The sequence below is a fragment of the Bombina bombina genome, chromosome 5 (genome assembly GCF_027579735.1).
Source record: "Bombina bombina isolate aBomBom1 chromosome 5, aBomBom1.pri, whole genome shotgun sequence".
NCBI classification, from domain to species: Eukaryota; Metazoa; Chordata; class Amphibia; order Anura; family Bombinatoridae; genus Bombina; species Bombina bombina.
In genome coordinates, this window is record NC_069503.1 from 266,509,697 (window position 1) to 266,533,840 (window position 24,144).

General features: G+C 38.2%; 1 protein-coding gene across 1 annotated transcript in view; it reads left to right on the forward strand.

Moving 5' to 3' along the window:
* CUBN (cubilin) overlaps window positions 1-24,144 on the forward strand; it is a 749,121-nt gene that overhangs the window by 463,438 nt on the left and 261,539 nt on the right. Inside the window, exon 35 of the mRNA XM_053713984.1 lies at window positions 12,515-12,643. Coding sequence (XP_053569959.1) covers window positions 12,515-12,643 — 129 coding nt within the window. The remainder of the gene's footprint in view (window positions 1-12,514; window positions 12,644-24,144) is intronic.

Here is a 24,144-nt window from a genome sequence, read left to right on the forward strand (position 1 = left end):
ACTTTAACCTATTCGATACCATTGTGGACATCAACAAATTTCTGATAAAAATTGTATTAAAAAAAAACATTTATTTTAGGTTGAACATGATGAAGACTTTTCCAATAACCTTCTCAATAAGTTTTAAAATTAAACAAATATAGTCCCTTTACATCCTGTAGATAGTTTAAATTTTGCAGATTTATGTACAGGACAATCCCTATTAGAACTAAATTAGAATCTGATAGAAATGTAGACAATATTGAGAGATATAAAACAGCTAATAAACACCTTAAAAATAAAAGTAATTTTTACCCAGCACAAGCTAGGGATAGAGCTAGAGATATTTTCCAAGAGAAAGTATATGGTGATATCATTGCACTTAATGAGAATATTACAAAAAACAAGCATAAACACAATTTCAAAATCAAAAACAACTTGTCACTAAAAGAAAAAGAGGCATTAGAAAAACTAATTTCAACTAATTACATTACAATAACCATGGCAGACAAAGGTGGGTCCATAATAGTACAAAACAAAACTGACTATTACACTGAAGCAACAAGAAAACTAAATTATAAAGATGCATACACAAAACTAACATATAACCCAACAGAGAAATTCAGAAATGAAATGACACATATAATTGAGAAAGGTAATTTTTTGGGTATCCTGGATGAAGAAATTGGTGAATATCTATTGCAATATCTATTGCATTTCTATTGCAAGACAATCCAATAATATCAAATTTCAGACTGGTCCCCAAAATACATAAAGACCCACAACACCCCCTGTGTGTGAGCGGGGTCACTAATGGAACATCTAGGGGAATGGGTAGACAATTTATTTCAGACTATTGTCCCCCATCTCCCCGGCTACCTTAAAGACACTACAAACTTACTCAACAAAATAAAGAACACATAGTGGCACCCCACATGAGCTTGGTTAACAATAGACGTTAGTTCTTTATACTCACACACTGGGTATCAAAGCAGTGAGATATATTTTGAAACTATACACCAAGTTCCCAGATGATCTAGTAGAATACATTCTAGAAGTTCTAAATTTTCTTTTGAAACATATTTTTTTAAATTCAATGGTTCTTTTTATTTACAAAAAATGTGGCACAGCCATGGGTGCAAAATTTCCCCCCTCATATGCGAATATTTTTCTTGCATGGTTTGAAGCTATATTTTTTCACACAAAAACATTTTTTTTCACTAATATTATTAAGTATACCAGATATTTGCTGATCATATGGGATGGGGACCAAAACACAGCCAAGGATTTTGTCTCCTATATGAATAACAATGATTCTAATTTACACTTCACTTATAATTTTGATACATACAATATTCAGTTTTTAGATGTAAAACTAAAAGGAAATAAACTAAAAAAAATGATAGATGTAGAACTATATAGAAAAGAAATTAGTGGCAACACAGTTTTGAGATCAGACTTGTCACCCACCTCATGTAACAAAAGGTATTCCAAAAGGCCAATTCATTTGTATTAGACGGAATTGTACAACTCTAGAAAACTATGATAAACACTCAAAACAACTGGTACAAAGACTCATATTAAGAGGATACAACAGACATGATTTGAAACCATGAGACTAGACATCCGAGACAGAAATAGGGACAAGTTGTTAAAAACAAAATTCAAAGAGAAAAATACAAGAATGAGCAAGACACAAAAGGAAATAAACTTTATTACTACATACAGCAGGCTATATAATCAGATTGTCAAAATAATAAATACAATTTAAATATTCTCCAAACTGATTCAACTTTAAAATATATTTTATCTCATGGTTGTAGGTATATACCCAAAAGATCTCCTACTATAGGAGACAAAGTGGCAGAATATGTATTCACTAGTAAAACTTCAAAAACAAGAGAAAGTTGGCTCAGTAGAAAAGGCTGTTATAAATTTGGGCATCATCCTTGCCTTACATGTACATACAGTTGCAAGAAAAAGTATGTGAACCCTTTGGAATGATATGGATTTCTGCACAAATTGGTTATAAAATGTGATCTGATCATCATCTAAGTCACAACAATAGACAATCACAGTCTGCTTAAACTAATAACACACAAAGACCGAAATGTTGCCATGTTTTTATTGAACACACCATGTAAACATTCACAGTGCAGGTGGAAAAAGTATGTGAACCCTTGGATTTAATAAATGGTTGAACCTCCTTTGGTAGCAATAACTTCAACCAAACGTTTCCTGTAGTTGCAGATCAGACGTGCACAACGGTCAGGAGTAATTCTTGACCATTCCTCTTTACATAACTGTTTCAGTTCAGCAATATTCTTGGGATGTCTGGTGTGAATCGCTTTCTTGAGGTCATGCCACAGCATCTCAATCGGGTTGAGGTCAGGACTCTGACTGGGCCACTTCAGAAGGCGTATTTTCTTCTGTTTAAGCCATTCTGTTGTTGATTTACTTCTATGCTTTGGGTCATTGTCCTGTTGCAACACCCATCTTCTGTTGAGCTTCAGCTGGTAGACAGATGGCCTTAAGTTCTCCTGCAAAATGTCTTGATAAACTTGGGAATTCATTTTTCCTTCGATGATAGCAATCCGTCCAGGCCCTGACGCAGCAAAGCAGCCCCAAACCATGATGCCCCCACCACCATACTTTCGAGTTGGGATGAGGTTTTGATGTTGGTGTGCTGTGCCTCTTTTTCGCCACACATAGTGTTGCGTGTTTCTTCCAAACAACTCAACTTTGGTTTCATCTGTCCACAGAATATTTTGCCAGTACTGCTGTGGAACATCCAGGTGCTCTTGTGCAAACTGTAAACATGCAGCAATGTTTTGTTTGGACAGCAGTGGCTTCCTCTGTGGTATCCTCCCATGAAATCCATTCTTGTTTAGTGTTTTACGTATTGTAGATTCACTAACAGGGATGTTAGCATTTGTCAGTGACTTTTGTAAGTCTTTAGCTGACACTCTAGGATTCTTATTCACCTCATTGAGCAGTCTGCGCTGTGCTCTTGCAGTCATCTTTACAGGACGGCCACTTCTAGGGAGAGTAGCAGCAGTGCTGAACTTTCTCCATTTATAGACAATTTGTCTTACCGTGGACTGATGAACAGCAAGGCTTTTGGAGATACTTTTATAACCCTTTCCAGCTTTATGCAAGTCAACAATTCTTAGTCGTAGGTCTTCTGAGAGCTCTTTTGTGTGAGGCATCATTCACATCAGGCAATGCTTCTTGTGAAAAGCAAACCCAGAACTGGTGTGTGTTTTTATAGGGCAGGGAAGCTGTAACCAACACCTCCAATCTCATCTCATTGATTGGACTCCAGTTGGCTGACATCTCACTCCAATTAGCCCTTGGAGATGTCATTAGTCTAGGGGTTCACATACTTTTTCCACCTGCACTGTGAATATTTACATGGTGTATTCAATAAGCAGACTGTGATTGTCTATTGTTGTGACTTAGATGATGATCAGATCACATTTTATAACCAATTTGTGCAGAAATCCATATCATTCCAAAGGGTTCACATACTTTTTCTTGCAACTGTATATTAGAATAGGAGATACTTTTTCATCAAGTCACATGGAAAAGGAATACAAAATCAAATACTGTTTAGATTGTACCTCAAGGTACATCATATATCTAATAACTTGTAAAATATGTCATGAGCAATATGTAGGGTGTTAGAGTCTCATGTTAAAAGATAGAACAAGAGAACATCTAAATGACATTCAAACAGATCCTCCAAAGACTAGGGTAGCCAAACATTTCACAATGCACCATAATCCCACACAGGCGGCCAAATTCAATTGCAATTGATTTCTTACAAATCAAAGAACCTAAAGGTATTAATGCAAGATGGGACTTAGAACTCTTTCAAGGATAAATCCCTAATGAGATCCTCTTTTCTTTAACATATATGGGGGCTGAATTATTAAGCTCTGAATGGAGCTTGATACCCCTGTTTCCGTGCAATCCTTTAGGCTCGCCGAAAACAGCAGTTATGAAGCAGCGGTCTAAGGACCACTGCTCCATAACTTGTCCGTCTGCTCTGAGGCTGCGGACATCAATCCTCCCAATCCAATACGATTGGGCTGATTGACACCCCCTGCTATCGGCCGCAAATCTGCAGGGAATGGCATTGCACAAGCAGTTCACAAGAACTGCTTATGCAATGATAAATGCAGACAGCGTATGCAGACATGATACGCTACATTGTATTATGTCCGTCCACACTTTAATAAATCGGCCCCATAGTATAGATACATATCATATGTACTTAGCAATAATAGTAAACCATTTGCAAATACTTATATTTCCTTTTTGGAAAATGTTCCTGTATCTTATGACTGTGTATATATTATTTATGCACATAATCTAATTATTACACTTTTTGAATTAACCAATTCCATACTACATGTAATCTCTTTAATAACCTTCTATAAGAGAAGAGCAATAATGGCAAAAATATTTTTTGTATCTGTCTGCAATCCATTTTTTCAGCCTATTGCTTAGATATATACATACTATTTAAAATCACAGTTCATGATGAATTTTATTATATTGTGTGAACCTTTGTTTGTATATGTATAGGCAATAAGGCACTACACTGTTCATGTGTAAAATGTATTTGTATATATTTTAAACATATATTTTCACCCTGGTATTCTCTGAAATTCTCCAGTCTTTCTAGTGCATATATACGTCTTGTTATTTTATCCCCAATTAATATTTTAAGCTTTTTTTATGCCTTAGAGCTATACAGCAAAAACATAACCGTTTATTACAAAGATACTTTGTTGCATAAGACAAGCCTTTTAATTATGACTACCCTCTATGTATGTGAAGAAATGTCAGTCAAGTAATAAGCGCAACAATTGTATCTGTCTGTGTAAAATATGTTATATGTATTCTACCTAGCAACTCGTTACACACCTGAGACTGAATATTGCTATTGGCTAATCTTGGCCGATACGTCACTTCCGGTTTGGAAAATGGGCGTTGAGCTCAGTGATGTAATCGGCCGGGCATTTAAAAGCTGGAGCTTCCAGTTCAGTGGCATGTCACCTTTGAGAAGGCCTAGGCGAAACGCATCAGGTGACGCATGAGGAGAGTCAGATGTATCACTCTCTCTATCTCTTTAGTACTGCTCTGTCCACGTCTATACAAATTTGAATTTTTACTGCAACACGGAATAAATGCTATGTTTTACTCACAGCTACAATCATTGTGGACTATATATGAGTTAGTAATTGCTTCAACACTTTGTTACCAAAATTACTAACACGTTATACAGTGTATGAAATTTGAAACAATACTTCGGTTTTGTGCTACACAGCATTTCTCCAACATTGGTGTGTCCGGTCCACGGCGTCATCCATTACTTGTGGGAAATATTCTCCCCCACAGGGAAAGGCAAGGAGAGCACACAGCAAGAGCTGTCCATATAGCTCCCCCTCTGGCTCCGCCCCCCAGTCATTCTCCTTGCTGCTCTGAACAAGTAGCATCTCCACGGGGATGGTGAGGAGTTTGTGGTGTTAGTTGTAGTTTTTTATTCTTCTATCAAGAGTTTGTTATTTTAAAATAGTGCTGGCTTGTACTATTTACTCTACAACAGAAAAGTGATGAAGATTTCTGTTTAAGAGGGCTATGATTTTAGCACAAGTAACTAAAATCCATTTCTGTTACCACGCAGGACTGTTGAAACCAGAGAACTTCAGTTGGGGGTAACAGTTTGCAGACTTATCTGCTTCAGGTATGACTAGTCTTCTTCTAACAACACAGGCTAATGCTAGATGACAGTCATTTTTCCCCTCAGGGAAAACAGTAAGCCATTTTTCTTTCACCTCAGCAAAAAAGATAACAGGCTTCCCCTTTATGATTTTTATGCTGGTAGACACTGTCAGGGGCCAAATCGATTGTTTTTTATTACAATATGATGGCAATTGAAATGTTTTATAAGCTCATATACACTTGGGGACGTTTTTTATTGATCTGGCTTGCTTTAGACACCTAAATCTAGTCAGGAAGGCCCCTTCACTCTAGTGTACTGAGGGAGGAGGCCTCATTTTGGCACTTCAGTTAATTTCAAGGCAGTGCATGCAGTTCCATGTGAGAGGGTCCTGTGGCTCAGAAAGTAACTCCAGAAGGCTTATTTCTGTGGATGATTGACCCCTAAGAAAGGTAAAACCTGCAGCAATGCTGTAAGCAGGGATTGTGGTGTATAAAAACGGTTAAATCCAACAATTAGCTCCGGTTTGCTTGTTTTAAGAGCTAGAGTCTCCATATTTGCTGCGCAATACTTTCTAAGCATTAATACACTGGGGTCCAAATTTCAGAAAAATCGGATATTGCCTTCATAGTTTTTTGAACATTCAGAAATAAAGTGTGTCATTTTATTATTTAAAGAGACAGTAACGTTTTTGTTTAAAATCGTTTTTATTGCATTGTTTGCCTGCCTAAATCTGTTTAACATGTCTGTTCCATTAGATAACCTATGTTCTGTGTGTGTAGAGACAAATGTGGTTCCCCCTTCGAGTGTTTGTGATAATTGTGCCATAGCGTCCAAACAAAATGAGGACAGCTCTGTTACATTTCATAATGTTACCCAAGATGATTTATCTAATGAAGGTAGTGGGGATAGTTCTACATCCTCTCCTTCTGTGTCTACACCAGCTTTGCCCGCGCAGGCGACACCTAGCGCGCCAGTGCTTATTTCTATGCAACAATTAACAGCAGTAGTGGATAATTCTATAGCAAATCTTGTATCCAAACTGCGAGCATTTCAGAGAAAGCGTGATTGTTCAGCTTTAAATACAGATAAAAGGGATGAACAATCAAACGCTGACGATGCTTTATTTTACCCTCACATCAATCGGAATTGGCTGTGAGGGAAGGGCTGTCTGAGGGTGAAATTTCAGACTCAGGAAAAATTTCTCAACAGGCAGAACCTGATATAGTAGCATTTAAGTTTAAGCTAGAACATCTCCGCGCTTTGCTAAAGGAGGTATTAGCTACTCTGGATGACTGTGATTCTATGGTAGTACCAGAGAAGTTGTGCAAATTGGACAATTTTTTAGAGGTCCCAGTGCACGACGACGCTTTTCCAATACCCAAAAGGGTAGCGAACATAGTGGAAAAGGAGTGGGAGAAGCCTGCCAATCACTGCTTGGCGGATCGTTAGTGCAGTGATGTGCAGTCACTAGAGGCAGGTGAGGCAGTGCTTCACCTCTCATATGGGCAAAAATATATTTTTTTTATTGACTTTAAAAAAAAAAAAAAAAATTGTATTTTTTTTCCCCAGCATTTTTTTTTTTCACAGCTACATGTTGTGCAATGGAGAGGCACAAGCAGGTCTGCCCACCATTACACAACATGCTGCGCCATCTACTGGATGAAAGTGGTTAAGATCAGTCCTATTTGGGCTGAACCAATCCAGTGAGAGGCATTAGTAAGTGGAACTTAGGGTTGGGGCTGGATGTTAAATCATATAAAACAAAAACGGAAAAAACAACTTTCATATATTTTGTTGCTGTCCTGTGAACCTGCTAGCTTTGCTAAAGTGAAAAAGAGAGTTCTGTTCTTCCCCTCTAAGTGCAGTGGAATGTGCCACTGTCACTTCCTGAATCCTTACAGAGCAGGAAGAGAGAGGCAGAGAGAGCAATGTTTCACCCACATCTTATTAAAGTAAGATTTTGCTGAAAAGGATTCTGTTAGTGAAAATTATAATTTAATTAATGTGGTTTAGTGTTTTTTACTCTTTCACAGCAAAGGATCGTTTTTGTATTTTGTTTACTCAAACTTTACACCCACTAACTTAGCAGCTTGCCTCTGTACTGCACACTAATGTATGGTCTCATTTAGTTATAGTCTCACTTAGTCTCTGTAGCTTTGCTGTTTTATTAAAAATGCAGTGGTCCCTCTCCCCCCCCCCCTTGTATGTATGTGTGTGTGTGTGTGTGTGTCTCTCTATCCATCTCTCTCCTTATGTGTTGTTCTCCCCCATGGTCTCTTTCTCTCTCTGTCTCTCTTCCTCCCCCTCAGACTCTCTCATCCCTTATGTGTCTCTCTAACCCTCTGTGTGTGATTGTGTCTCTCTCTAACCCTCTGTGTGTGATTGTGTGTCTCTCTCTCTCTCTCTCTCTCTCTCTTTCTCTCTCTCATTAACCCTCTGTGTGTGATTGTGTCTCTCTCTAACCCTCTGTGTGTGATTGTGTCTCTCTCTCTTTCTCTCTAACCCTCTGTGTGTGATTGTCTGTCTCTCTCTCTCTCTTTCTCTCACTCTCTCTAACCCTCTGTGTGTGAATGTGTCTCTCTCTCTCTTTCTCTCTCTCTAACCCTCTGTGTGTGATTGTGTCCCTCTCTAACCCTCTGTGTGTGATTGTGTCTCTCTCTCTCTCTCTCTCTCTCTTTCTCTCTCTCTCTCTAACCCTCTGTGTGTGATCGTGTTTCTCGCTCTCTCTCTAACCCTCTGTGTGTGATTGTGTCTCTCGCGCTCTCTCTAACCCTCTGTGTGTGATTGTGTCTCTCTCTTTCTCTCTCTCTCTAACCCTCTGAGTGTGATTGTGTCTCTTTCTTTCTCTCTCTCTCTCTCTAACCCTCTGTGTGTGATTGTGTCTCTCTTTCTCTAACCCTCTGTATGTGATTGAATCATTGTGTCTCTCTCTCTTTCTCTCTCTCTAACCCTTTGTGTGTGATTGTCTCTCTCTCTCTCTTTATTTCTCTCTCTCTAACCCTCTGTGTGTGATTGTGTGTGTCTCTCTCTCTCTAACACTCTGTGTGCGATTGTGTCTCTCTCTCTTTCTCTCTCTTTAACCCTCTGTGTGTGATTGTGTTTCTCTCTCTTTCTCTCTCTCTCTAACCCCTCTGTGTGATTGTGTCTCTCTCTCTTTCTCTCTCTCTCTCTCTAACCCCTCTGTGTGCGATTGTGTCTCTCTCTCTTTCTCTCTAACCCTCTGTGTCTCTCTCCCCCGTCTCTCTCTCCCTCTCCACCCGAATGCTTTTCTGTGTTTCAGTCTACCTTTTATTTATTTAATTAATGAATTGATAGTGCCACCTGATGGTGTGGCTTTATTTAAAGGGGTGGGGCCAAGCGCCCCACCATCTTTAAATTTCACCAGCCGCCACTGGATCAAGACATTTTTATATTTACTGAATAATAAAAGAATCTATAAGCATAATTTGCAGCATTAAAGTAAAAAGTATGTTTTAAACATATTTTAATGGGCATGGATTTCTAGATCTCATAATCACAGCAAGCCTTGTGTTATCTGGCAAGAGTTTCTGTTACAATCCTTTTAGACTAAAATCAGATGTTTACTAAGTTGACCAGTTTTCCAAGACACCATTTAAAGGGACATGAAAACCATATCAATCCCATATGCAAATTTAAATAACTTTCCAATTTACATCTAATATCTAATTTTTTTCATTCTTTTGATATCCTTTGTTGAAAATCATATCTAAATATGCTCAGTAGCTGCTGATTGGTGGCTGCACATAGATACCACATGTGATTGGCTCACCCATGTGCATTGCTATTTCTTCAACAAAGGATATCTAAAGAATGAAGGCGTATCCTAGCCACTGCCTCACCAGCCTCTGACGTCACTGCACGTCATTGCGTTAGTGTACAATGTTTCTTCTTGTATCCAATATTTTGTACTTCTTAAGTACAAGAAGAAACATTGTACACTAACGATCCGCCAAGCAGTTATTGGCAGGCGCAAGTCGAGCCCCCATACATCGGGTGTGACGTCAGATGCCGACAACACGAGGATACTGCCAGAAGAACTGAGCCACAGGACGCATAGGATACCATGTTGTTGCTCACGCACACGATAAGGTACAAATTTGTATGGGAGTTACAAACTGTTATTTGAAGCTAATATCAGTATACGATTACTGGACTTTCTTTTGGTTCATACATATGGACAAGAAAAGTATCTTTGAAAGTACGTTGTGATACAAATACAGCCTAAGGATTGACCTATTCTGATATAGAGACATAATTTCATAAGATTCTCCTTTTTATGCACAGCCCTATCTCAAGCTCCATCTTACACACAAAAAGTTTATCAAGCTGCTATGTGTTATTTTAAATTGTTGTTTTAATAGATGTTAATTTGCAATCCTATGAACTCTGAATAATTCATGAGAGATTTTAGAAATTGCTCAGTCACACACCAATAGATCTCCTGTGACCTAAAATATTAATAAGCAGCAAACTAATATTTCTCATGAAGTACCAATGAGTATTACTTTTATGTTTAACTAATTGTGCTAGAGACGTCTCTAAATTTTAAATATTATTGCTATCAAATAAATTATCCTACTTTTGATAGAAGCTTTTTTTGATTTATTATACACCTAATCACTAGATATTTATCACGGATATTTATCACAGATATTGTAAATAATAATTATTTCACACAAGTATCTTCAGCTTACACTTATTAACCCCTATTCTGCCGCCCCCGCTATCTTAGACACCTGCATATTTTTTTTAACCCCTAATCTGCCGCTCCGTAAACCGCCGCTACTTACATTATCCCTATGTACCCCTAATCTGCTGCCCCTAACACCGCCGACCCCTATATTATATTAATTAACCCCTAATCTGCCCCCCACAATGTCGCCTCCACCTTCCAACACTTATTAACCCCTAATCTGCCGACCGGACCGCGCCGCTATTATAATAAAGTTATTAACCCCTAATCCGCCTCACTCCCGCCTCAATAACCCTATAATAAATAGTATTAACCCCTAATCTGCCCTCCCTAACATCGCCGACACCTAACTTCAAACATTAACCCCTAATCTGCCGACTGGAACTCACCGCTATTCTAATAAATGTATTAACCCCTAAAGTTAATTCTAACCCTAACCCTAACACCCCCCTAAATTAAATATAATTTTTATCTAACAAAATAAATTAACTATTATTAAATAACTTATTCCTATTTAAAGCTAAATACTTACCTGTAAAATAAACCCTAATATAGCTACAATATAATTATAATTTATATTGTAGCTATATTAGGGTTTATTTCACAGGTAAGTATTTAGCTTTAAATAGGAATAATTTATTTAATAAGAGTTAATTTATTTTGTTAGATTTAAATTATATTTAATTTAGGGGGGTGTTAGTGTTAGGGTTAGACTTAGCTTTAGGGTTTAAAAAATTTATTAGAATAGCGGTGAGCTCCGGTCGGCAGATTAGGGGTTAATGTTTGAAGTTAGGTGTCGGCGATGTTAGGGAGGGCAGATTAGGGGTTAATACTATTTATTATAGGGTTATTGAGGCGGGAGTGAGGCGGATTAGGGGTTAATAACTTTATTATAGTAGCGGTGCGGTCCACTCGGCAGATTAGGGGTTAATAAGTGTAGGCAGGTGGCGGCGACGTTGTGGGGGGCAGATTAGGGGTTAATAAATATAGGGGTCGGCGGTGTTAAGGGCAGCAGATTAGGGGTACATAAGGATAACGTAGGTGGCGGCGCTTTGCGGTCGGCAGATTAGGGGTTAATTATTGTAGGTAGCTGGCGACGACGTTGTGGGGGGCAGATTAGAGGTTAATAAATATAATATAGGGGTCGGCGGTGTTAGGGGCAGCAGATTAGGGGTACATAAGTATAACGTAGGTGGCAGTCGGCAGATTAGGGGTTAAAAAAAATTATTCGAGTGGTGGCGATGTGGGGGGACCTCGGTTTAGGGGTACATAGGTAGTTTATGGGTGTTAGTGTACTGTAGAGCACAGTAGTTAAGAGCTTTATGAACCGGCGTTAGCCCAAAAAGCTCTTAACTACTGACTTTTTTCTGCGGCTGGAGTTTGGTCGTTAGATTTCTAACGCTCACTTCAGACACGACTCTAAATAACGGCGTTAGAAAGATCCCATTGAAAAGATAGGTTACGCAAATGGCGTAGGGGGATCTGCAGTATGGAAAAGTCGCGGCTGGAAATTGAGCGTTAGACCCTTTCCTGACTGACTCCAAATACCAGCAGGCGGTAAAAACCAGCGTTAGGAGCCTCTAACGCTGGTTTTCACGGCTACCGCCCAACTCTAAATCTAGGCCTTAGTTTTTTCATGTACAGAGAATCCTTGTGTCTTTTTGGATTCTTTCTCATATTAGTGCTTAAGAGGTTTAGCACTGTGAAAACACAGTGTATCAGTAAGTATATACAGCCACTGTCTTGTTTGGATATAATATGGTAAAAGGCTTTGTGCTAATAGGTCAATGGGCAAGAAATCTTGGTAAAGCCATATGATCAAGCTGAGAGCAAAGAATGTAACTGTAATGAGTAAGGAAATAGGGGGATGCTATCGTAGAAAAATATATCAATGTCTTTCCAACCAAAGCAGAATTCATTTCTATCCTATGTTAGAATGTTTTTATTTTCTAGTATTGTTCACTCTATTTTATAGATAAAGAAGTCTTGTTCATTACAAGTATTACAAAATGCATATTTTTAGTTTCATTTTGCAAAAAAATGAAGAAGCGTGTAACAATCTGTTATTGTTTTTCCTTCTTTTTTAGGTCGTTACTGTGGCAGCACAATACCACATCCTATTACCTCTTACAGCAATGCCCTTGTCCTAAAATTTATTTCTAATAGTGCCACAAATGCCAAAGGCTTTAAAGCCAGCTATGCAGCTTCAACATCAGGTGAGAACAGTACAACTGTAAGTGTATGTTTATTATGATTTGTAAACTATTGATCATTCTTACTATGGGGGTTATTATATGTAATTTGACATGCAAATTAAGGAAGAGGTATATCTGGTACATGCATTGTAATATAATGTATGTCACCTTTTATTCATATAAACCACTGGTTGTCAAACCTGTCCTCAGGCCTCCCCAACAGGCCAGGTTTTCAGTATTACCTTGGATGAGAGCAGGTACTAATCAGCTGATTATTTCACCTGTGCTCCAGTTCAGATATCCTCAAAATGTGGCCTTTTATGGAGGCCTGAGGACAGGTTTGAAAACCAGTGTTATAAACTGATGAGGACAATGGCACTTGAAAGAGATATTAACTTATCATTATGCAATGCTTACATAAGATATAACCATTATATATATAAAACACAGATTTTTGAAATGTAGATATGCAAAATTCAAGAAGATTTAACAACACAAGGAAGACCCAGCACAACCAACTCAAGTGTCATTTATTGCATAACAATTAATAAGTGCAATAAAAGTAGATCACAAAAAGACGGTGGGCTAGATTACAATCGGAGTGGTATTTAACGCTTCTACTTACGCAATACCTTCATTAGAAGTAAGCTTTTTGCGTGCGTCTAATAGCACTCATATTACAAGTTGAAAGTAAAACTTTTTTCGCTCTTGCGCTAACCAATGCGCGCAAAAAACAGAAGTTAGGATATTGCGCAGACGTTAATTTATTCGCACATAGAAGTCAATGGAGCAAAAAAAGTGGGGAAAAACATAATACCTTACTCTCGCACAAACCAGATTGCATATTCTCAAGTGCGCTAATCTGAAATGAAAATATGAATATTTTACATTCCAATGTTCTTAACAGAGCAGAATATGTTCTATTTATTCATAAATACATATTTCTACATAAATCTGATGGTATTTTGGTACACTATATATCTATACATATATATGCATATGAAAAGAGAAGCGCTCTACCAGGAACGAACAATAGCTCATCTGCTAGTTCTTTGGCGATTTACCACCCGGAAGCAGCCTCTTTTATACCAGTGTGCTTTTCACAGAGGAAACTTTCCTGAAGTATATCAGTCTGATCCCGCCAAGTAAGGTCAGTCCAACCCCCGAAATACCAGGCAATTCTCCTCTGAACAAGGAACATGACAACCCCAGACGATCGTTTCGGCCTCCTATGGGCCTCATCAGTGAGGTGCAGCCACATTCCTCTAAGCACACTGGGCAAGGAGTCCACAGGTTTCCCCCATCACCCATAGGGAGACCTCCCCAGGGTCATATTAATTTGCATATGAAGAGAGAAGCGCTCTACCTGTAACGAACAACAGCTCATCAGCTAGTTCTTTGGCAATTTACCACCCGGAAGCAGCCTCTTTTAGACCAGTGTGCTTTTCACAGAGGAAAACTTTCCTGAAGTATATCAGTCTGATCCCGCTAAGTAAGGTCAGTCCAGCCCCAAAATAACAGCAATTCTCCTCTGAACAAGGAACATGACAACCCCAAACGATCGTTTCGGCCTCCTATGGGCCTCGTCAGTGAGGTGCAGCCACATTCCTCTAAGCACACCAGACGTGGACTCCTTGCCCAGTGTGCTTAGAGAAATGTGACTGCAACTCACTGACGAGGCCCATAGGAGGCCGAAATGATCGCCTGAGGTTGTCATGTTCCTTGTCCAGAGGAGAATTGCCTGGTATTTCGGGGCTGGACTGAGCTTACTTGGCGGGATCAGACCGATATACTTCAGGAAAGTTTTCCTCTGTGAAAAGCACACTGGTCTAAAAGAGGCTGCTTCCGGGTGGTAAATCGCCAAAGAACTAGCTGATGAGCTGTTGTTTGTTCCTGGTAGAGCGCTTCTCTTTTTGTATGCAAATTAATATGACCCTGGGGAAGTCTCCCTATGGGTGATGGGGGAAACTAGACGTGGACTCCTTGCCCAGTGTGCTTAGAGGAATGTTGCTTCACCTCACTGGTTAGTTATATTTAGCCACCAATTAGCAAGTGCAACCCAGGTTCTGAACCAAAAATGGGCCAGCTCTTAAACATAAATTTCTGCTTTTTAAATAAAGATACCAAGATAATGAAGAATAATTGATAATAGGAGTAAATTAGAAAGTTGCTTAAAATTGCATGCTCTATCTGAATTATGAAAGAAAACAATTTGGGTTACTATCCCTTTAACTGCAAAGGGCTCCAATGCACTTATATGTATATGTGTATATATATGTATGTATGTATTTATATGTGTATATATGTCTGTAAATACATATACATATGTTCACATGTGAAGCACACCCTGGCAGTTGTGGTAAAGTAAGACTGTGCTTATCTCTTTTTGGAGGACATATATATATATATATATATATATATATATATATATATATATATATATATATACACTGCTACAAAAAATAAAAGGAACACTAAAATAACACATCCTAGATCTGAATGAATTAAATATTCCAATGAAATACTTTGTTCTTTACATAGTTGAATGTGCTGACAACAAAATCACACAAAAATTAAAAAATGGAAATCAAATGTTTCAACCCATGGAGTTCTGGATTTGGAGTCACACTCAAAATTAAAGTGGAAAAACACACTACAGGCTGATCCAACTTTGATGTAATGTCCTTAAAACAATTTAAAATGAGGCTCAGTAGTGTGTGTGGCTTCCACGTGCCTGTATGACCTCCCTACAACGCCTGTGCATGCTCTTGATGAGGTGGCGGATGGTCTCCTGAGGGATCTCCTCCCAGACCTGGACTAAAGCATCTGCCAACTCCTGGACAGTCTGTGGTGCAACATGATGTTGGTGGATGGAGCGAGACATGATGTCCCAGATGTGCTCAATTGGATTCGGGTCTGGGGAACGGGCGGGCCAGTCCATAGCATCAATGCTTTCGTCTTGCAGGAACTGCTGACACACTCCAGCGACATGAGGTCTAGCATTGTCTTGCATTAGGAGGAACCCAGGGCCAACCGCACCATCGTATGGTCTCACAAGGGGTCTGAGGATCTCATCTCGGTACCTAATGGCAGTCAGGCTACCTCTGGTGAGCACATGGAGGGCTGTGCGGCCCCCCAAAGAAATGCCACCCCACACCATTACTGAGCCACTGCCAAACCGGTCATGCTGGAGGATGTTGCAGGCAGCAGAACGTTCTCCACGGCGTCTCCAGACTCTGTCACGTCTGTCACATGTGCTCAGTGTGAACCTGCTTTCATCTGTGAAGAGCACAGGGCGCCAGTGGCGAATTTGCCAATCGTGGTGTTCTCTGGCAAATGCCAAACGTCCTGCACGGTGTTGGGTTGTAAGCACAACCCCCACCTGTGGATGTCGGGCCCTTATACCACCCTCATGTAGTCTGTTTCTGACCGTTTGAGCAGACACATGCACATTTGTGGCCTGCTGGAGGTCATTTTGCAGGGCTCTGGCAGTGTTCCTCCTGTTCCTCCTTGCACAAAGACGGAGGTAGCGGTCCTGGTGCTGGGTCGATGCCCTCCTACGGCCTCTTCCACATCTCCTGATGTACTGGCCTGTCTCCTGGTAGCGCCTCCATGCTCTAGACACTACGCTGACAGACACAGCAATCCTTCTTGCCACAGCTCGCATCCTGAATGAGCTGCACTAACTGAGCCACATGTTTGGGTTGTAGACTCCATCTCATGCTACCACTAGAGAGAAAGCACCACCAGCATTCAAAAGTGACCAAAACATCAGCCAGAAAGCATAGGAACTGAGAAGTGGTCTGTGGTCACCACCTGCAGAACCACTCCTTTATTGGGGGTGTCTTGCTAATTGCCTATAATTTCCACCTGCTGTCTATCCCATTTGCACAGCAGTATGTGAAATTGATTGTTACTCAGTGTTGCTTCCTAAGTGGACAGTTTGATTTCACAGAAGTGTGATTGAAGTGAAGAGTTACAGTGTGAGTTACATGGTGTTGTTTAAGTGTTCCCTTTATTTTTTTGAGCAGTGTATGTATTTATATATATATATATATATATATATACACACATATTTAGATATGTATATATATGTATCTCTATGTTAAAGCCCTTTGCCTGCCTTTTTTTCCTAGCACCTGAGACCTCATATCTTTGAGCCCTTATAACTTTTTTTTTTAAATGTTTTTTATTTGATAGTGTTATTATGAGTGAAACTGTACTTTGTATTGTATTTTTGATGTGTTTTGTGACACTTTTTTGTTTCGCGAAACAGTTAACCAGAGCTCTCATGACATGCTAACTTCAATAGCGCTCAAGCAATGATGTTTACTTTCAAAACTTAATACGAGCGCTAAACCCGACACTCGGGCATAACTGGTAACGCGCCACTTGTAATCTGATCCAAGACTACAACTTATGTTGAAGTGTTATTATGAAACATAATAGCCTGCAAAAGTAATACCATTGAAAGGGCTGTAGGAGGCATTGCATTGAGGCAAATTTAAGATCATCAAGTTTCAAGTATTTTGTGCCGGATTTTCTGGATTGAAAGAAATCAAGAATTTAGCTAAACCCCAAAAGGGGTCCTAGAGTGAACAACATTTATATACTGTTACAGTGACAGTGCTGCTGTTACTGAAATGCACAGGCTACAGTAGGAAGCTTGTCACTGGTATGGTTAAATATTTTTTCTTCATATAGTTATACTTAAAACAAATAAAATACACAAAATATTATATTCTCTCTAACATGGATTTCTAGTTTAGCAACTGTTACTTGTTACTTAATATGTCATTGGAACACATATTAATACACACAGGGCTAGATTACAAGTGAATTGCTAATTTATCATGCACTCGCAAACAGGCAGATTTGCCTGTTTGCAGGCGTGCAATAAATAACCAGCCACTACAAGTGGCTGGTTATTGTTAGCGCAAGCTTGCGGTAGCAATTAGCACTCAGAAAATAAACCAGAGATCAGACCTCTGGTTAATTTTCTAAAAGTGCCCCAAATGCCCCCAAAATTGAGGGTCTTTTAAATATTTGTCATAAAAAATACTACACTAGACAGTTTTAAGGGGTTAAAAGTTGCAGGTGTGTGGTGCCTTTACATTGGGGGCTATGGGAATGGCGTGTTCCCTGTAAATATAACTGTATATGTATATGCTTATATACATATATGTTTACGTGTTAATATGTGTATATACACATATTAACACATACATATATATGTATACTGTATATTCATATATATTTAAAATTGCTGGCCATTTGCTGTGCTTAGTTTCTCTGCTGTGTATGACGGCATCAGAACGAGGCTTCCATTGGAGCCTACAGAAGCGTGCTCTCATGGAAGGCACACTGTTCAACTACATTTCAAACTCTTTTTGTTTGTTCATAGTGTATTCATCTTTATGGGGCTTACATGCATTATGCATTGGCAAAAGCATTCTGGGAGATTACTTAAATATTTATTTATGAATTTTTTATTTTAATTGCATTGTTTGATTTGGGTTTTTTACTCATTTATAACATGTTTATGCACAGAGGGCCAGACTACAAGTGGCATTCTATTATTTTATTTTTTTCGCTCACTAACTGTGCTCAAAGTAAGTTGAGAGTAAAAAGCGTGTGTTCAAAATACTGAGGCATAATAACTTAAGGACTTTGGATATCGCGACTACACTAACGCATTCTCCACTTAGACTTCTATGGGATACGCTAATAAAAACCAAACTATTAGCTAACGCTCGTGTGCTAACCCAACACTGCACTAGACCAACTGCGCTAAACCCAAAGATGTTAGGAATAATTTACATTCCTATGTTCTTCACAAAGAAGAAACTGTTCTTTATTTTTTAATATATATCCTGAAGGAGTGTATATATGGGCAAAATAACCACAATTGTTTTTGCTTCTTTTAATTGCATTTGGCCTTGATGGGAGCTTTATTGGTCTGTTTTAGAATAACTTAATAAAAAAAGACAGCAAATGGGCTGTTGCAACAAATTAATCCTATGACTCCAGTTAATTATAAATTATTTTTTAGTATTGTAATATTACCTATTTAATAATTTTATTAGTGAAGACAATGATGTCCAAACTAATCCAAAGTGTGGTAAAGAATAAAGTATGCCTAAACATTACAGAAGTATTAATACAACAAGCCCTTTTTGTTATCAAATGGTCAGAAACAGTTCCCAGACACATAGGAGGTTAGTAAGTTGGCATATGTCAGCTGTTTTTATCTGTGCACAAGTATTTACTTGTGATGTCCCTCTCCCTGCTGTAAGGTGAGCAGAGGTTGACAAACATGCAGGGTAAGTTAGCCTAGTATGGTCAGATCACCATTTCCAGAACGCTGTTTCTTTAGAAGCAGACCTCTACTCATGTGGGCAGACTTATATGTGCGAATCTGCACTCCAGGGACTCAAAAGCTGCTTCCGGAATAATTGGAAAATGTGTAACAAAGGGTTAGGGGTAAGTGCAATGCTTTGCTGTACAGATATCAAAGTATTTGAACCTTTCCTCAATTTAGTTATCACAGACCCTAGAAAACTATTTGCTTTATTGCTTTGGTCTATGTCTAACATTTATCCAGCTTTTATGGGCTTTGAAACTGGCTACACATTTATTATATAGAATATTTGTTGTGGAATTCCTCCAGCACAGAGGAAAAACATCTAAGTTCTAACCAAGATGCCTGTCTTCAGCAGATAATAATTTCTGTTAGACGATATTGTGTATATCTTGAGTATTGTGTGCAATTATGGAGGTCATATCTCCAGAAGGATATAAACAAACTGGAATCGGTATAAAGGAGGACTACTAAAATGGTATATGGTCTAAAAAATAAAACTTACCAGGAGAGGCTCAATGACCTTAAAGGGACAGTCTAGTCAAAATTAAACTTTCATTATTCAGATGGGACTTGTAATTTTAATCAACTTTCCAATGTACTTTTATCATCAAATTTGCTTTGTTCTCTTGGTATTCTTATTTAAAACAAAACCTAGGTAGGCTCATATGCTAATTTCTAAGACCTTGAGGGCTGCCTTTTTAAATTCTTTTCACAAGAGACTGCATGTGGATCATATAGATAACACTGTGTTAATGCACACGGAGTTAGAGTTAGCACAAGACAATGCTAAATGCAAGTCAATAGATAATAAACAGTCATGTGATCAGGGGGATGGACGAAAGTTCTTAGATACAAGATAGTCACAGCAGTAAAAAGTATATTAATATAACAGTGTTGGTTATGCAAAACTGGGGAATGGGTAATAAAGGTATTATCTATCTTTTAAAATAATACAAATTCTATTGTAGACTGTCCCTTTCATATGTATAGCTTAGTAAAGTATATTTAAGGGTTTAGGAAAGCTGGTGCTGTGAGTATTTTTCATGAAAAGAAAAATTGAAGAACTAGGGGTCATGATTTCAAGCTGAAGGCTAGTAGGTTCAGGAGTAATTTGAGGAAGCATTTCTTCAGAGAAAGGATAATTGATTCATGGAATTAATGTCCACAAGAGATGGTAGATGGTAACAAACACTGTGGTGGCTTCAAGAATGCATGGGATAAGCATAAGGCTATCTAATGAACTAGATAAGTTAAAACTTTTAAGAAAATGTTTGACAGACTTGCAGGGCCTATGGTTCTTATCTGCTGACAAAATCTATGTTTCTGTTGTCAATGTGGTTTTGTGATTACAATCACAAAATGTTTCTGCTGTTAATATTCCTGAAGTAGGAGCCTGTATTTTGGTTGATCCCTTTTATTAATGTTTAATGATGCCAATATAAAATAAAGTAAAATAGAGTCACAAATGTGTCACTCAAGTACTAATAGGGGCGCCCTAACAATGGAACATATTAGAGGTATATTTGTGTATCACTCTTTAAACACAATGACGGGGTATACAGATAATACAAATACAATTATTGAAATAAGTCCCAGTGGGTGTAAATCCCTAAAAACAAAGTCTCTAAGTATAGGGTGATGAAGTTGGCAGCTCTCTTGTAAGTGGGTCAGACACCGATGGGAATCCTAGGAAAGGAAACTCACATGCGGTAAAGCACACAAAAGTGCTAATGGGGCAGGCTGAGACTTCTGAGCCACTCGGCTGACTCAGCATCCAGCTCTCCTAGACAAAGGTTCCTAGCAGGTAGCGATGTCACTTTCCTGGCGATAACCTTTCTTAGTATGTGATATCACTCCTTGGCCACGGAGTCCGGGTGTGCGGATGTCGTGACAAATTATCACAGAATCGGAGCGGTAGCATGTAAAAACAATTTATTGCATAAAACCAATTTTAAGCAGTGACGCGTTTCTCATCGGTCAATGCTGTTTCCTCAGACTGCTATCATGCTCCTTAATCGCAACCTATTTAAATCTAAATGCTCCAATCAAAAAATGAGAATTGCTACACACCCCCTGTCATATCATACAGGTAAACAAGAAATATCCCATACTATTGGGTAATAGTTGTTCAGTGACGCGGTCCAGTAATCTCAAACACTGTTACAATTAGTGGCAAGGCTATAACATACATTAAAGACACAGGTCCTCTATTCATGTAAAAAAAATCACACACTTTCACGTATATAATCTTACTCATGTAACCATTGTTGTAATTAGCAACAAGGCTATAGGGTATATTACAGACCCAAGTCTTCTATTTATGTCAGTAAATCACACACTTCTGTGTATGAATAATAGGCCTTGTATGAAACTATATCTGACAACCATATGGCAAATCCTAATACAAATAATCCTCTAAAATCACACATATGTTTTTATTTTACACATGGGAAATCCACCTGTCCTCTCAAATGGTCAAATGTCAGCACCACTCCTAATAGATACACTGTTTCATACTATATTTGTATACAAATTATGCTACAAGTATCATTATCCTCAATCAAAAATTGCTAAATAATATATGTGCTGGGCAACAGACGTGCTATATAATATTAAAATAAAAACATTTAACTCTTCCCTATTATACAATTTAGATGATCAAGGTGTATATTAAACTTGTTGAACAATATGAAAAAAAAGTGCAATCCCTATCCTACTATTTAAATGATCAAAAAGTGTATTTGTGCGTGTTTAATAATGCATTATAATTAGTGAAATATAAAGGGGAGTCGATGTCAGAGCAATATGTCTAACAATATATCTTCAATACCCCAAAAAAATTTAAATTGGGTTTTAGTTATTTAATTTTAACTAAATTAGTGAAAGAAATGAATAATGATAAACATACATATAATAAGTGTTGCCATTGGTTCCCATAATAAATACTAAACATTCATCATAACTATTATAGTGAATTTAAATTAAAAAGCGGCTAAATCTATGTTGAGATTTAGTCCATAAGGGTGAAGAGTGTTCAATTAATAAATCCAGAAGGTCTCCCTCTGGCGCAACCTTGTGAATCTATTATATCTGTGAGATGGAGAAACATGTTCAATGGGAATAATGCTGAAATATTTGAGATCACCCCCATGTTTAGCATTACAATGCCTAGATACACTATGATATAAAAAAATATTTTTTCATATTTCTTAGACAGATTAAAAAAAAAACGTTGTTGCTTTAGGGGTAATTTATTAAAACAGTAAAAACAACACTGCCAGTGTTGTTTTAACTGTTTTAATAAATTGCCCCTATAGCAACAAAGGCTTTTTTGAATCTATCTGAGATTGTTTTTGTATTTTCTGTGCCTAACTTTGAAAAGAGGACCTCAGAAGGAGTAGGCATAAGTATAGTCAAAAGTTCTGTTCCAAAAGTCAACAAGGAGTAAATCAGTAGACATGTGCATTTCGTTTTGTTCCAAATTCGCCAAATTCAGAGATTTGAATCCATTTGAATTTCCAAATTACCCTAGCAACTAATCTAAACTAATCCGAATGCATTTGTAACGAATAAATCTGAATTAGTTTGGATTTATTTGTTACATTCAAATAGCCATGGACTAATCACAATTCAGTATAAAAATTAAATTTAGTGAGATTTAGTGAGATAGAACAGTGAAATAATTCCGTTTGTGTAACTTGGAACCATCTGAATCAACATAACACATACCGAACTTCCGAATTTACAAATCAAATCCGAAAAGAATACATCCAAATTTATTTGAAGCCGAATGAATCCGAAACGAATACATTCGAATGTATCCGAATTTGAATCGAACCAAAAAGAAATTAAAAAAAATCAGAATTGGTCCAAAACGAACCAAATCTATTTTTTTCACTGTGCACATGTCTATAAATCAGTTCACAATTCAGGGTAGAGGCAAGGATGAGGCTTGGAGAGTACACCTGAATGTAAGCAGGGATCAAGACCAGGAAATCAGGTCAGACCCAAAAACGCCAGGACTTCAGTAAGAATAAACTTGCACTTAAAGGCATAAGCAGAGGCCTTTTAACACCTTCCTTATAGGTCCATGAATTTTCTTATGAATCCTCATTTCATACTTGTGGGAGAGATACTAAAAAACTATTTTGCTATAACAATGTAATAACAAAGATATTCCTTAAAACAAGGTCTGCCACTTGTTGAGAGACGGATATAGATTTTGATATAAATAATATGAATTATGGTAAAGCCTACATAAATCTTTCATGTAAGTTTTAACTAATAGTTCCTAATTCTACTCAAAATATATTGGATGTCTGCCATGACGTTTAACTCTGTTATTGTAGCAGAAACAGAGGTAAAGTATAGAAGAGTCACATGGAATATGACTGAATCATTGCTGACTCTGATCCTCTAATAAACACTATTTCAGATACAAGATACTTCCAGTCTTAGGGGTCCATTTATCATTGTGCGGACGGACATGATCCACTATAGCGAACCATGTCTGCTGCAAATCGATAAATGCCAACAGCGTATCCTGTCTGTATTTATCATTGCACCAGCAGTTTTTGTGAACTGCTGGTGCAACGCCGCCCCCTGCAGATTCGCGGCCAATCGGCTGCCAACAGGGGGTGTCAATCAACCTGATCATATTGGATCGGGTTGATTTTCGGCGATGTCTGTCCGCCTCCTCAGAGCAGGCGGACAGGTTATGGAGTAGCGGTCTTTAGACCGCTGCTTTATAACTTGTGTTTTTGGCGTGCCTGAAGGCTAGACATGTGCACCGCTAAAAAATTCGGTTCGTTTTCGGTTCGTATCGATTCGGACTTTTCGAATTTCGTTTCGGATCGAATCTGATTCGGTAAAATTTGAATAAATTCGTTTCGGATTTATTCGGATCCGAATAAATTCGTTTCGGATTTATTCGGATTCGGCTGAATTCGGTTCTATTCCGTTCCGAAATTCGGTATGTTTTTAGTACACTAACACCCATTTAGTACACTAAGTCACTAACACCCATAAACTACCTATGAACCACTAAACCGAGGCCCCCCCACATTGCAAACCCTATAATAACATTATTTAACCCCTAATCTGCCGATCGGATATCGCCGCCGCCTACATTATAGCTATTAACCCCTAATCTGCTGTC